The 15,992-nt window shown below is 47.3% G+C and overlaps 1 protein-coding gene across 7 annotated transcripts in view; it reads right to left on the bottom strand.

Moving 5' to 3' along the window:
- Positions 1-15,474, bottom strand: part of EHMT1 (euchromatic histone lysine methyltransferase 1) — a 153,263-nt gene extending 137,789 nt beyond the window's left edge. For 4 of the 7 annotated variants that reach the window (XM_036854506.1, XM_036854512.1, XM_036854508.1 and 1 more), the window contains exon 1: positions 15,411-15,474. In XM_036854506.1, coding sequence (XP_036710401.1) covers positions 15,411-15,473 — 63 coding nt within the window. In that variant the 5' untranslated portion in view covers position 15,474. Of the gene's footprint in view, positions 1-4,989; positions 5,011-14,852; positions 14,872-15,410 lie in introns of those variants that run through there. The other 3 variants (XM_036854509.1, XM_036854511.1, XM_036854513.1) reach the window with 3 other exon arrangements.
- Positions 15,475-15,992: the final 518 nt, after the last annotated feature.

Raw genomic sequence — 15,992 nt, 5'->3', positions numbered from 1 at the left:
TCACCAGCATCCTTCAGTGCCTTCTGGCCGTGCCCCTCCGCCCCTCCACCCGAGTCCCTCCAGAGGCTGCCCACCCACCCGAAGTACAAGGCCTCACCGGGCCCGCCCTCCTCACTCCGTCTCTCCGTCCTCCATGTCCCCCCTCGGCCACAGTGCCCCAGCCCCCTCCAAAGAGCAGGTGACTCGCCTCCGGCCTGAGCCTCACCTGTAAGGCTGACTGAAGGCCTGCTTGATGGTAAACAAATGAACCAGGTACAGGGCTCGCAGCCCACCCGCCACAGGGAAGGGGAGCGCTCTGCGAGTGGAAGGGCCCTGCTGCCCTGCAAGTGCCAAGCTACCCATTCATCGTCGCCGTTGGAACTAACAGACGGCAGCGTTTCTTGCAAAGTGGTAATAATCCTGGATATGGTACAAGAGCACAGAAGAAAGAGCAAACACAAAAGCAGTATTCCAGGAAAGAATACATGTGACGACCCACAAGGGCAATTTGTTGATTCCCTCAACACGTTCTGAAACAGTTCACACATGTTCCACAGTATCAGGATCTAAAAGTTCTGATCCTGATCTTAAAATCCATGCCTAAAAGTTCTGGGACTTCCCTGGTGGTCCAGTGGTTAAGACTCCGCGCTCCCAATGCAGGGGGCCCGGGTTCGATCCCTGGTCAAGGAACTAGATCCCACATGCATGCTGCAACTAAGACCCGGCACAGCCAAATAAATAAATAAATATTAAAAAAAAAAAAAAAAAGTTCTACTTCCATTGTAGCACCCAAAAGAGTTTGCACTCATTGACTAGTTGCTCGTAAATTAAAACGAATCAAAACAAGGCAATCTTTAAAATAAACTGAAGCAGTCAAGGCCTACCAAATGAAGTTTCTGTCACTTGTGAACAGTCTTATCACAATACTGCCAAAGAGTATTTCATTTTCACACACCAGACAGGTAATAGTCCATGGCTACAAATTCCATCCTAAGACACAAGGCCGGGTGGATGGACTGGGTCCCAATGCCCAGCCAGCCTACATCCATCCTCCCTTCTGCTGACCAGCCCTTGAAGCGTCGGTGGTGGACAGAGTCGGCCCCGCCTTCCTCTGGGCAGCGGGAGAGAGCAGGTGAGCTCTTCCCTCACTCCCGTGTCTCGCTGGGTCCCCAGCGCCAGAGCACAGGGACCGCCTGGGTGGGCCCACCAGCCTCCACCACACTTCCAGGGAAGGGGAGCCCCTCCCACCACTGACTGGAGGCAGCCTCAGTCCTGGCCCTCAAGGACCTCAGACACCCTGGTTCTCTGCCCAGCAAACATATGAATTCTTTCAGGTCCTGCCCAAACGGCACCTCCCAGCAAAGTCCTCGTTCACCCCAGCATCCAGCACCTCTGGACAGCAGGATGATGCACACGATCCCTGCTGCTGACCCTTCCGGAACACCCGCCGGGCCGCTCCACCCTGGGGCGCCCGTGCGCACAGGTAGTGCCACAGAGATCTGAACCAGGAAGGGGAGGCCGCCCCAAATCTCAGTTCAACATGCTGAGTGTTGACTGACAAAACCCAAAGCAAGGGCCGCACACCTTGGGGAGAGAAGTCTGAACCTGAGACCAGGGAGGAGTCGGTCTATACAGCGGCACAAACAGAACAGGAGGGCAGAGTGGCCACGAGGGTGGCATTATCCTCACAAAGGACTTTCCGACCAGGTCTCTGCACACACCCCAGGGGCACTGCCGTCCTAGCTCCCCATACACGGACAGTGAAGGCCGAGCACCCGAGGCAGTGCGACAGTGTCTCTACAGTCACAGCGGCGTCCGTCGCCAGGCTGGGGTCCTTGAGAGCGAGACCCAGGCCATCTTCCTACAGCAGGCGCTCAGCAGAAGCTTCTCTGCCTCAGAAGGGAGCAGGGAGAGGGGACAGAGGCAGGAAGGAGCCTGGAGCCCACCCGTTTCCTTTACATATACAAATTTTATAGAGCAAAGTTATATGACCTGAAACAACAGAAACTAGAAACATAAAGGGTAAGGATGAAGGATAAACCTGTATCTCGACCACAAGAAGTACCAGGCACTGCTTTGCACAATGATCAAGTAGTTCACAGCAGACAAGCCAAAACACGGAGACAGAAACTCGACGAGAGAAAAGACAAAGAAGGAGTAGGAGTTACACGCTCCCCGCAGAGTTGCCTCCAATGTCCCAGGACCACGTTGTGCAAGGGAAACCCAGTGAAGCCCAGCACCTGCGGGCGACCTGCCTGTCCCACACGCTGGGTGGCACGCATGCACACACAGGACGGATTGTGCCTCCCCGTTTCGTCCCGGTTTGCAGCTAAGACAGTTTATGGGTAGGAAACCTGAATTTACATGCTTCTCCGACCTTCAAAGAGGTTTTACTGTTTTGCTATCCTTTGGTCTGAACTTCACACTGCCTGGCTAAAAGCACAGGCAGAACACCACATCACCTCTTTTTCCTCCTCTGTGAAATGGAGAAAGTGGGACGGTAACCCTATCCGATAGGGTGGTTGTTGGGATTAAGTGAAAAACCCCATATAAGTCACTTAGTAGAATACTTACCTCGTAATACACACTAGAAAAAAATCACGACATTATCATGATTATTGACCTGCTGGGTCCCAACAAGAGCCTTTTTAAAAAGGTAAAAGTGCATCCACGTGAATAAATGGACCCTTGCAGGGGCCAATGGCAGGATCCACCCGACCAGACAGGACTCATTTCCAGAAAACAGCAACTCCATTCACTGACGGCACTTGAGACGGGCTCCCAAGCTGCCCCCCATTCAGCGTGTCCCCCAAGCAAAAGTCCACTGCTGAAAATTCCAACACCCCAGCCCCACACTTTAAACTGTCTCACAACAAAGCACCCCGGCTGCATCAGCAGGGGTTCCACCAGTGCTGCACACTCTGCCTCCTCACCCCAGCCCTACCTGCCCGGCCAGCCCCCCTCGTGGAGGCGCCCCAATGCCAGATGTGCTTCTCCCATGGCTCTCTCTCTGCCAGTGCGTCCTTCAACCCGAACACTGTGCCATGCACATCGCAGGATACCGAACGACGTGTGTGGAAGAAAAGACTGGAGGAGGAGGAGGAGGGCACGATCATCTAAATACCTGCTCTGAGCCAGGCACCTGGCGTGTGTTGTCACCACGAGCCCACGCGACAGGGAGAGGACTACAGGGAGCTGCAAGATGTGCCAAAGGTCAAGGTGAGGCTGGCAGGTGAATGCTGACTGTCTGGCAAACAGTCCACTGTCTCAACACGACACCTGGTCTCACTTCTACAGCGAACAACCACGACGACGTCCAGGTGTGGGCTGTGAGACACACCATCCACCTTCCCCTTCCCCTCTGTATCCCGTTACATGGGCAGGGAAAACAGCCTGCACAGGGGGACTGAACACACAGCTTCAACCCTAAAGAAAACGTCACCGGACTTCAACTATTTAGTGACCTTCTACCTGTTATCAAGGCTGACAGCAGGGACTTCCCTGGTGGTCCACTGGGTAAGACTCCGCCTTCTAATGCAGGGAGCACAGGTTCGATCCCTGGTTGGGGAACTAGATCCTGCATGCCGCAACTATGAGTCCACATGTGCAACTAAGGAGTCCACATGCTGCAACTAAGACGCAACGCAGCCTAAATAGATAAGAATATTCCTTGTTTAAAAAAAAATGCTGACAACAGAAGATAGTAAGGACTTACTACAGAAAAAGTCTATTCTAGAGCCTCACATCTGTGGTTTTTTTCTCATTTATGGGAAAAGCAACACTGACATACAGTGGGTAAAGGATGGTCTTTTTAATAAATGATGCTGGTTCAAGTACACATCCATATGAAAGAAAATGAATCCTGATCCCTACACCTCATGTTTTACACACAAAAAACGATCCCAGAAACTGCAAACTAAACCCAAAGGAAGCAGAAGAAATAATACAGAGTGGAAATTTAAAAATAGAGAACAGAAAACTGGGAATTCCCTGGCGGTCCAGTGGTTAGGACTCTGCGCTTCCACTACACGGGGCACAGGTTCAGTCCCTGGTCGGGGAACTAAGATCCCATATGCTGTGCAGCACGGCAGCTCCTACCCCCCCCCCACCTAAAAAAAGAAAGAATAAAGAAAAACAGAAACTGTCAACAAAACCAAAAGTTGATTCTTTGAAGAGATAACAAAATTGACAAAACTCTAGCTAAACTGACTAAGGAAAAAAAAAAAAAGACATTGAAAGAAGGTAAAGCAGACCTAAACAGATGGAAAAACACCCTGTGTTCATGGACTGTTAGACTAAATATAATTATGACGATAGTGCTCCCCAAAGTGAATCACAAAATCAAGGCAATCCCTAACAAAATCCTAGAAGGCTTTCTGCAGCTATGGACAAGCTAATCCTAAAATTCATATGGAATTGCAAGGGACCCAGAAGAGCAAGAACAAAGTTGGTAAACCCATACTTCCCAAGCTACAGTATTCAAGATCATGTGGTACTGACATAAGGACAGACATATAAACCAATGTACTAGAACTAAGTAAGAGTCCAGAAACGAGTCCTGACATTTATGGTCAATTGATTTACAACAGAGGTGTCCAGACAAGCCAGTGGGGGAAAGAACAGCCTTTCAACCAGTGGTTCTAGGACAACTAGATCTCCACTTGCAAAGAATAAACTTGGACCCCCTACCTCACACCATACAAAAATTTAAGTCAAAATGGATCACAGCCCAAAATATAAGAGTTAAAACTATAAAACTCAGAGGAAAACACAGTGGTAACTTCCTAACAATGGATTTGGCAATGGACTGTTAGATATGACACCAAAAACACAAAGACGAAAATAGATAAACTGTACTTCATCAAAATTAAAAACACTTGGCACCTCAAAGAACACTATCAAGAAAGTGAAAGGACAACCTACAGAATGGGAAAAAATATTTCCTAATCATATATCGATAAGGGATTTGTATCTACAATCTTCAATATACAAAAAATGTTTACAACTTACCACCGAAACAATCCAACTGAAATGGGCAAAGGATTTCTATAGACATTTCTGTAAAGAAGATAACACAAATAGCCAATAAGCACATAAAAAATGCTCAACATCATTAGTCATTAGGGGAAATCCAAATCAAAAGCACAATGAGATACCACACCACATCCAACAGAATGGCTATAATCTAAAAGACAGTTAATAACAAGTGTTGGCAAGAATGTGGAGAAACTGGAATCCTCATACACTGCTGATAGGAATGTAAAATGCTAAAGCTGCTATGGAAAACAGTTTGGCAGTTCCTTACCACAGAGTTAACACATGCCCAGCAAATCTACTCCTAGGTACACACCCAAGAGAAATGAAAACGTATGTGTATACAAACACTGTTGATGAATGTTCATAGCAGTATTAGTCACCATAGCCAAAAAAAGGAAGCAACTGATAAATGTATAAATAAAACACAGTATATTCATACAATGGAATATCATTCACCCACATAAAGGAATAAAATACCCCCCCAGCAGGAAAAAAAAAAAAAAAAAGTTTATGCAGGCATATCCCAAAAGTGTCTAAACAAAATAATCAAAAAGCATACTGGTGCTTAACATCAACAGTCATCAGGAAAATGCAAATTAAACCACAATAAGACACACTACACACCTACCAGAATGGCTAAAAAGAAAAAGACAAACCAGTATCAAGTGTTAGCAAGGATTTAGAGCAACTGGCGCTTCCTTACACTTGTACTTTGGTACAACCACCTTGGATACGTATGCACATTCCTTGACTCAACACCCCCACTCCTAGGCACAAACCCACAGAAACATGCACCTATGTTCACCAAAAGACACATATAAGAATGTCCACATCACCTTATCTGAATACCCCAAAACTTGAAACAACTCAAACGTCCATGCATAGTACAATTAATAATGAAACTGTGCTATATCCAGACAATGGAATATTATACAGTAATGAGAATGAACAAACTACCACAGTACACAGCAACGTAGATGAATCCTAGAGACAAAATGTTGATCAAAAGAAGGCAAACATGAGTACACACTGCATGATGTCCTTTATACAAAGTTCAGAATCAGGCAAAATGAATCAAGGTAACAGAAGTCAGGATAGCAGTGACCTCTGGCCAAGTACACGGCAGACTGCAAGGAGCCCAGGGGGGCTTCTGTGGTTCTGGTAATGTTCCCTGCTTGATCTAGGGTCTAGAGACATATATGACACTAGACACATAATGTGTGCATGTTTCTGTATGTATGTCATATATTAATACAATTTCCAAAAAACTAGTCTTCATGCTTTGGTTACATGACTTATTGCTATTGAATCTGGCAAAGATATGGTGACAGATACTACAGAACCATAAAGACAGATTCGAGCAGACCATTTCTACAAGAGAAGGAAACAGAAGGGCAGACTGAGCCAGAGGTGGGGGAACTCCTGACCATTCACTGGCCCATATGACAACTGGCATTGTGTTTCACCCTAGTGTTCAAGGAGTTCACAGAACACAGGCAAACAGCAAGGATGAGGAAATAACCAAGACTCTCTAAGCCTAAATGCCAGCCTTGGAATCTGATGGAGAGGAGAGGACCTAGACTCCAAGGAGAGAAATCATCTTAACAACCAGCTTAGCAAACAATTTTCAAACTACACAGGACAGAGAGCTCTCTGGCCTTTCTTAGGCTAGCACTTATTAGGAGGCTACTGGGTGTCAGTCCCTCTATCAACAGTATCAAGAATCTATACCTCCTGCCCATATGAAGTGTACTTCATGTCACTAAACAGTTCTTCTTTGTATAAGTATTCCAGCTAACGAATAAAGACTTCCATTTTGCAACCCCTAATGAGTTAACGATTCTGAGCAATGAATATCGATGACTGTTAATATCACAAAGCAAGATTTACAGTGCCTGATAAAAAACTTAATACCAGTTACGACATATTCTTGCTAAAATTTTTTAAAAGACAAACCTATTATACATCTGATGGAGCCCCCAGCCCAGAGCTAACGGAAAGATAATGTGAGCCACGTACGTAATTTTTAATTTTCTAGTAACCACATTTAAAAAAGGAATTAGACGGACTTTCCTGGTGGTCCAGTGGTTAAGACTCCGCCTTCTAATGCAGGGGGCACGCATGTGATCCCTACTTGGGAAACTATGATCCCACATGCCATGCCGTGTTGCAGGAAAAAAAAAAGAAAAATTAGAAACACAAATTACTTTTAATAAATGTTATTTAACCTAATACATCCAAAATATATATTTCAACATGCAAACAATATTTTTTAAAGTATTAACATGATACTTCACATTCTCTCTTTCACACTAAGTCTTGCAAATTCTGCATGTATTCTGCACTTAGAGCACATCTCAATTCACACTAACCACATCTGGACTGCTGAAGAGCCACATGTAGGAGTGGATATCATACTGGAAAGCAGCAGCTCTAGATCTTAAATAAAAATGGCAGGGAGTAGAGGACAAAGGAACATGTTAAACAACATGGTAAGAATGTCATCAGCGAAATCAAGGTTATGGGAAACTTTGGGACACATAAACCATTATCTTCAAAATTTAATTACGGGGACTTCCCTAGTGGCTCAGTGGTTAAGAATCCACCTGCCAATGCAGGGGACACAGGTTCGAGCCCTGGTCCGGGAAGATCCCACATGCCGCGGAGCAACTGAGCCCTCGCACCACAACTACTGAGCCTGTGCTCTAAAGCCTGCAAGCCACAACTACTGAAGCCCACGCACCTACAGCCCGTGCTCCGCAACAAGAGAAGCCACAGCAATGAGAAGCCCGCGCACCGCAAGGAAGAGTAGCCCCCGCTCGCCGCAACTAGAGAAAGCCTGCGCACAGCAACGAAGATCAAACGCAGCCAAAAAAATTAATTAATTTTAAAAACTTAATTGCAGGACTTCCCTGGTGGTCCAGTGCATAAGACTCAGCACTCCCAATGCAGGGGGCCCAGGTTCGATCCCTGGCCGGGGAACTAGATCCTGTATGCCTCAACTAAAAAGTCCACATGCCACAACGAAGATCCCTCGTGCCACAACTAAGACCTGGTGCAGCCAAATAAATAAATTTTTTTTTTTTAAAACTTAATTGCAAGAGAAAAATAAAGACATGGAAATCGATATACTGAGAATTAAGAGATACCTATCAAGCGCAATGAATAGACCATATTTTGAAATGAAATGAAAAATCTGAACAGTGACTGAATATTTATTGACTGAAATATCTATATTAACTGAAATACAGATAAAATATATCTAAGAACTGCTTCAAAATATTTGAGGATTGATTGGGGAGTGGCCATGAGGAGACAACTGTTGATGTCAGGGGACAGGAACATGGGGCTCATTCTACCACCATATCTACTTCTGAGTAGGTATGAAAAAGTTCCGCAATAAAAATTCTGAAATATCTACATATGCATTTGTCTGTATACGCTCAATAATTATAATACTGGTAGCCTGCCAAAAGAAGAACTGAGTGGTTAGAGGACAAAGAGACAGATGTTTCACTTTATAATTTTATACTTTTTCAATTTTGAACCATGTAACTAACTCATCTACTCAAGATAAATTTAAACACATATGCCTTGACTCAATCCACCACAGGGCCCAAGCCTACTCAGTGGTCTCCCTGCTTCCATCGTCTTTTTAAAATGTGAATCCCTAAAATAATCCCTCGCTGACTGTCTATACTGCTCAGGAGACCATCAACTTGTTACCACAGCGACAAGGCCCTCAGTGACCCGACCCGACCCCACCTGTCCAGCTTCAGCTCGTGCCCCTTCTGACCCATAATTCCACCGTGTACCAAAGGCTTCAGTGTCACAACCCATAACCGAGGAAGCTGGGACACCTATAAAACAAACACCACGTGGCTACTGAAAATGTTAGAAGACACAGAAGCACGTGAGATGATCCGTGAAAGAAGAGTGCAGACAGCACGCACTCACTGATTACAGCCGATTTTAAGTACGAACATGCACACTCAGACAGATCAGAAACAAACAGATGACAAATATTTGGCATTCTTAGGTTTCAATTTTCTACATTTTCTAAAATGCCTGATTTCTTTTTGAAATGTACTACTGTACCTTGCACTTCCATTTCATGTCTTATCTCCTTTAGGACCTAGACTAACTTACTTTCCTCAAGCGGCCTTTCCCAACACAAGTCTGCCTGCAGCAATTAGCGCAACAGCACGGGCCTTTTCTTGTTTACTTTGAACTGATTCCATCTCAATTCCCGCTTGGTAATATTTGCTCTATCACACTCTTTAAGTTTCGTGAAATCAGAGACCAATCTCATAAACTTGCATATCCTCTTACACAGTATCTAGAATAGCACCTCATAAAGAGAAGGGGCTCAACAGTGCTTAGAGACCGCTTGGAAGGAGCATTTTAAATATACTCTGATCAGAACTTATAAACCTATTAAAAGTGGGATGCAGAAAGCAGTCCAAAAACTTTTCCAAAGTAAAACATCAACTGACAGTGATGTTACAGGGAAAGTGACTTCTGACTTCTTATCTAGGAAGACACCACTTCAAAGGAAATGCCACCTTTGAAGAGTTAAAGGAACCACTTTCAGGGACTTCCCCGGTGGTCCACTGGTTAAGACTCCGCGCTCCCGATGCAGGGGGCCCGGGTTCGATCCCTAGTCGGGGAACTAGATCCCGCATGCCGCAACTACAAGAGCCCACATGCCGCAACGAAGATCCCACGTGCTACAACTGAGATCCGGCGCAGCCAAATAAATAAATAAATATTAAAAAAAAAAAAAAAGAACCACTTCAGCTTTTGTGTTTTAAAATCCAAAACCTCTGAAGACTTTTTTGTTTTTGTTTTGTTTTAATAAATGAAAATACTAGAAGTTAAATAAAAGTGGGACAGTAAGTGGGAGAACTTCTCAACTCTGGAACTCATGCCCTTTGTACCACCCTGCGGTAGGCCAAAATAACTGGGCTGCAATCACCATTCCCTATGTGATTTGCTGAGCAAGCAATGTAAACTGAAACCAAACTGCCCACCTACCGTAAGATAACGGCATCCATCAAACATTCTAAGTCCCATGAAATAGCAAATAACATAAAGTTCCTAAAGGGAAGAGCCCAAAATACGGTTCCCATAAGCTAAATTATTTTCAAAGACAAACTCAGTAAAATGTGGTCAAACATACAAAACCGTTTTGTGATATGGCAGTAAGCGGGGGCTCTGGCCCCCATTGCGGCATGGACCACGTGTGGGATCTCCAACAACTAAGCTACCCACAGATGTCCTTTTGGGCATCAGGGCTGAGGTACGTTTATTGCCCTTGCTAACCTCTGTTATGACTCCAGAACCTTCCCTGGTTATGATCCAGAACCACATACTACATAGTAAGATCTGAGATGGGCAGCCCTTTCCACAGGATAGCTGTGCTTTTAGTGTGGGTGAAAATCTGCTTCTCAAGATTTATAGCAAATGCTTCTGATTTCTGGATGCAGAACAGACTTTCCACTCCCTTCTCTTATCAAAAGATCAACAAAAGACAAGAACAGGAAAGAGAAACATGCACTCCACCTAGGAAACATTTCAAACCCCTACACGAAACATGAATAGGAAGACGGAGGCTGGAGGAAACCTCGATCACTCCACAGAGCAGAGGAAGGGGAAACCTAACAAGGTAGTCACTGCTGAGGATCAGGCTGACTGGCCCCACAGAACCACGGAAAGTCTCTAAAGCCGGAGGTGATGCCTGAAGCTGAAAAGGGATGTGGTGTAAAACTCCAAGTAAGGAATGTTGGACTCTCAACTCCCCGGGCCCCTCCTGCACACTCAGACAAGCACTCTTCTATAGCCACAAGCCACCAGAATGTACCACACTTGGGGAGAGCAGCACAAAGAAAGACAGGAGTAGGCACCTCACTGAAAGCAAGGGAATTAGGCAAAGGCTACCCAGTGAACCCTGGGAAGGCCCTCCCCTTCCCCCTGCCCTTTAACCTAGCTCCAACATCCATCCCAAAAGGCAGAGACTGAAGGCTCCCTTTCCAAGGAAACCGAACCAGAGGACAGTAACATTTGGAGGAGAGCCACTAAAAAAAAAAAAAAAACATTAGTCATGACCCTCCAGTGAAAGTAACAAGTAAACAAGCCCCCCAATACACTCAGCTTCCCATTTTTAGTACTTTGTTCATAAAGATGAATAAACAGCCAAGGATCACCAGACATTGGAAGAAGGGTTTCCAGCAAGAATGAAAGAGACCAAAAGATACAACAGCAAAGAGGAATGCACAGGAAACAGAAAAAGTGCAGGAAACAAAATTTAATTTTATTTTTTTAATTTTTTTAAAAATTTAACTGTAATTTTAAAAATTTAACTGAAATTAAGAGATAAGCAAAGATACTGTATACATAAAACAATAACAGCAGGCATTTAAAAAGGAACAAAGAACAGTAAAGAACATGAAAATATGAAAGAAGTTAAAAATTCAGTAACAAATTGGAAAATTGTCAAACACACTCCCAAGAAGTAGAACAAAAAGATCAAGACATGACGAGGAGAAAAGATGTTTAAAAATTAGAATATTAAGGACAGGAAGTCCAACATTCAAATAAAGGAATTGGGGGGCTTCCCTGGTGGCTCAGTGGTTAAGAATCCGCCTGCCAATGCAGGGGACATGGGTTCAAGCCCTGGTCCAGGAAGATCCCACATACCGCGGAGCAACTATGCCCGTGCGCCACAACTACTGAGCCTGAGCTCTAGAGCCCGCGAGCCACAACTACTGGGCCCACGTGCCACAACTACTGAAGCCCGTGCGCCTAGAGCCTGTGCTCTGCAACAAGAGAAGCCACCCCAATGAGAAGCCCACGCACGGCAACGAAGAGCAGCCCCCGCTCACCTCAATTAGAGAAAGCCCGCGCACAGCAATGAAGACCCAACGCAGCCAAAAAATAAATAAATAAAATAAATTTATAAAAAAAAAACAAACAAATAAAGGAATTGGAAAAAGAGAACACAGAGAAAATAGTAGAGAACAAACTATCTCAAATACATAATACAAGAACTCCCTATAAATAAAAGGACATCAATCCCCAGATTTCAGGGCTTAGTACCACGTATGATAAATGAAAAAAGGCTACAGCTAAGGCCTATCATGAAAATTAGGAAAATCAAGGATGCAAGGATCCTAAAAGTTTGATGTGGGAATAATGCTTACTAAGGATTAAGAATCAAACTGGGGAATTCCCTGGCGGTCCAGTGGTTAGGACTCCACACTCTCACTGCCGAGGGCCCGGGTTCAATTCCTGGCTGAGGAACTAAAATCCCACAAGCCGCACGGTGTGGCAAAAAAAAAAAAAATCAAACTGGACTTCAACAGCAACAACAAAAACTAGAAGATACTGGATCAATAACTTCAAAATTACTTGCAACCTGGAATGCCAAGTCCAGCCAAACTTATTCTTTAAGTGCAGTGGTAAAATCAAAACATTTTCAGACATGCAAGTTCCAAAAGTCTGCCTCCCAACAAACTACTGGGAAGCTACTGGAGACTGAGTTCCACCACCATGAGTGAGTGAACACACACGCAGAGAGGAGCATTAGAGGCAGGGAAGGGGCCAGAATCTCCAGGATGGCAACGTGCACAGGCCCAGAAAACAAGCATCCCGTCTGGGCTGGGGTGCCTGAGGAGCACTGTGAAACCGGCTGGTGAGCTGACAGGGCTGAGTGGTAAAAACTTAAATTGAGAAACATTTTACAGAATGAAAGGTGCGGGAACATTATTCTGAGGTTCGAGGGGAATCAGGCCAATGAAAAATAAAGCAATTACTAACTCAAGGGAAGTAAAAAAGTCTGCCCAAGAAAAGAAATCCAATTGTGGTTTACCATCCAGCTCAGCACGGCACAAAAATGACCTTAACAGACTGACGAAGATTCTGATATAGATTTAACCACAACTGTGAGTTACCTAAGTGAGAGACAGAGTATGAGAGAACTGAAATCGTCATCTATCATTAGTGGAAGCCAACAGATAACGCCTAAAATTGGTGAATGAAGGCATGACAACACAAGCGTGTTATTTAGAAACATGAGGCAAAGGCTAAGAGTGGCTGCTGCCTCTCTTGAAGAGCAGGAGAGAATGGCAGCTTCTTTACTGCCTTTTAGCACTATCTGACTTTCTAAACTCTGTGCATGTACGTGCATTATCTTAAGAAACACAAAACAAGGTTAAAGAAAGAGACACGTAGTAGCCACCCTGCTAGAAAAGCACAGAATTTGCCTGGGAAGGCCCTCCTGCTGAAAGGTAACATCTTGCTGGGTCAAAACCCTTAGGTGACCCTGAACATACATTAAACCCCAGGAGCCCCCACTTACTAATCCACAAAACAGGGGATGCATTTCATTACCTCAGCAGTTCTTTTCAGTGTGAAAAAGTGGTGACCTCTTTCTAGGTCAAGGAAAAGAAGAAAAAGTAAATATACAGTCAGATAAATTTCAAGTGTCCACTTTCTGGTTTAATCATCTGGCAACTGGGAAACCCTGACCCAGGAACCATTTCGCCGATTTAGTGGCAACAGATGACACCATGCCTACCCACTGTCCAGGAGGCCCCTCACCTAACGTGCACCTCCATAATAAACACTTAGGATCACGAATCTAAGCCCAGAGTTTCCATGAGCTTAAAGTGACCGCCACAGACACAGCTCAACAGTCTCTGGAGGCAGACCACCTGCATCCATCTTCTCCACCACAAGCTCCGTAACCTGGGGCCACACTGTGCCTGTTTTCCTCCTGTGCAAGTCGGGATATAACAGTACCCACCTCAAAAGATCACTGTCAGGCTTTAATGAGTGAATTCACGCAGCTAAGGCACGGCTGGACACAGGTAAGGGCTTAGTAAACAGAAGCTGTCATTGCTGTTGGCTCAGTCAAGCCCTCTATTCAAGGCTGCCTGTGGAATCAGAGACATCTGGGGCGATTTGTTCATCAATTATTAATTAAAAACCTACTATGTGCCAGACACCAAACAAGCGCTAATTCTGTAACTGGCTAGGCCAAGTCATTCAATCGCTTCCAAGTCTTGTTTCCCGCATCTGCTAAATAAAAAATAACAGTACCTGCTGCACAGAGCAGAGAAAGCTAAAGGAGAGGACTTACCTAAAGGGCTTGCAGCGCCCAGGGCCCGGAAGTTGCTCAATAAACGATACCATAATCACTACACATCTTCTCTCCTACAAGTGACTTGGGGTTATCTAATTCACCTTTTCTGTTTTTCTGAGCCTAATACACTCCTTGAGTGTTGAAGGTGCTAATAAACAGTCCTTGCGTTGAATTTAGGAGCTTTCCTGCACCTTCCCAGTTTACTTACATCCACACCCCCCAAAACTGCAAGAGAAAATTAAATGTTAAAAGATTGTGCATTACCTGCATAAACATATACTACGTCTACAAACTAGGTTATTGCAAAAGGGCCTTATCACACACCTTAGCTTTCTGATCTTTAGAAGTTCCCGCAGTTATTACACATGGAGTAATTTCACAGAAAAACTGCTAGATCATCACTTTTTTCCAAACTGGTCCCTCGTGTCAGCCCGGAGAGCGCACTGTTTCTGCACTTCCCCGGGCACACCGCCTCCCGCCTGCTTCTCCCTTCTGCGGGAAGCTAGTGGCCCATCTCACAAGAGTTTGCTTTCTCTGCTGCTACAAGCAAGGGAAAAACTATCCTTGAGAACGAGCAAAGGGGAAGCCAGGAACATTAACAAAAGCATGGGAACTTTTTACATCCAAAGCCCGCGTGAGCGGTTTGCCTGGAAATCAAGCGAAGTCGTGCATTCCTGCTCCTGACAGCCACCGGGGCTGGCAGCATTGTCCGGGGAGAAGCGCGCCGGCCCGGCCAACTTTTCCTTCAAGACCGAGCCATCCTCTTCGGAACAAAGTGAAAGGTCAGCGGGCGCAAGAGCGGCGCCGGGAGCGCACAGCCTCGCCTCGCTCGCGCCGCCAACTTGGCCGGCTCGCCCCACTTTCCCTTTTGTCCTCCGCCCCTTCCGCGGGGCTCCCGGCCGCGGCCCGGGGGCGGGGGGCGGGGGGCGCCGGCGGGGCGGGCGGGGCGGGCGGCGGCTCTCCTCGCCCGCGCCCCCGCCTCGCCCGCGCCTCACCCGCGCCCTCACCTCGCCCGCCAGCCCGCACAAAGCGCGCCCCGCGCAGCGCGGCCCGGACGCCCGGCCACCTCGGCCCGGCCTCGGCCTGAGGCGCGGCGGCGGCGGCGGCGGCGGGGAGGCGCCGGCCAGCCCGCCCCCCGCCCGCTCGCGCCCCCGCCCGCGCGCCCGCCCCGCCCGGCCCGCCGGCCCGCGCCTGCCCCCGCCCCCACGCCCGCGCCCGTGCCCGCGCCCGCCGCCGGCCCGCTCCTCACCTCAGCATCGGCGGCGGCCATGGCCCGGGCCCGCAGCGTGGCCCCGCCCCTCCCGCGCGCCATCGCCCCGCCCGCGCCTCGCGGCCCAGGGCGGGGCGGGGCCGGTCGCGCGCGTCTGCGCCTGCGCCCGCCCCCGCGCCTGCGCGCTGCAGCCCGGGAGCGGCGTCCGCGGCGCGGGCCTGCCCCGGCCGGAACCGGAGCGCGACAGCCGGCCGCGGGGGTGGGGCCGGGCGCAGCGGGCTTCCGGGGTCGGCGCGGCGCCGGACGTCGTCCTCCCGTAGTCTTCCAGTTTGCACTATATTCTCTCTCTCTGCGTAGGCACTGTAGCGGGCCGGCCGGGGTGGGGAAGGACCCCTGACCTCTAACCCCGGACACACATCGATTTCGTCTCCCTTCACAGAAGGCGGACTTGGACTTGCGTTCTAGGGCGGTGCCCGGGTGGGGCTTGTGCCCGGTTGGGAGGGGTGCCCCAGTTGCGGTTGCATCCGGTTAGGGAGAATGGCCCAGCTCGGGGGTGGGGGTGCTTCGGTTATGAGGTGTGCCTGGCGGGGTCCTGACTGAGAAAGCTGCCCTGAGGCGGGA

The sequence above is a fragment of the Balaenoptera musculus genome, chromosome 6 (assembly GCF_009873245.2).
Source record: "Balaenoptera musculus isolate JJ_BM4_2016_0621 chromosome 6, mBalMus1.pri.v3, whole genome shotgun sequence".
Taxonomy (NCBI): domain Eukaryota; kingdom Metazoa; phylum Chordata; class Mammalia; order Artiodactyla; family Balaenopteridae; genus Balaenoptera; species Balaenoptera musculus.
The sequence above is the reverse complement of the archived record's forward strand: the minus strand, read 5'-3'. Positions and strand labels throughout refer to the sequence as shown.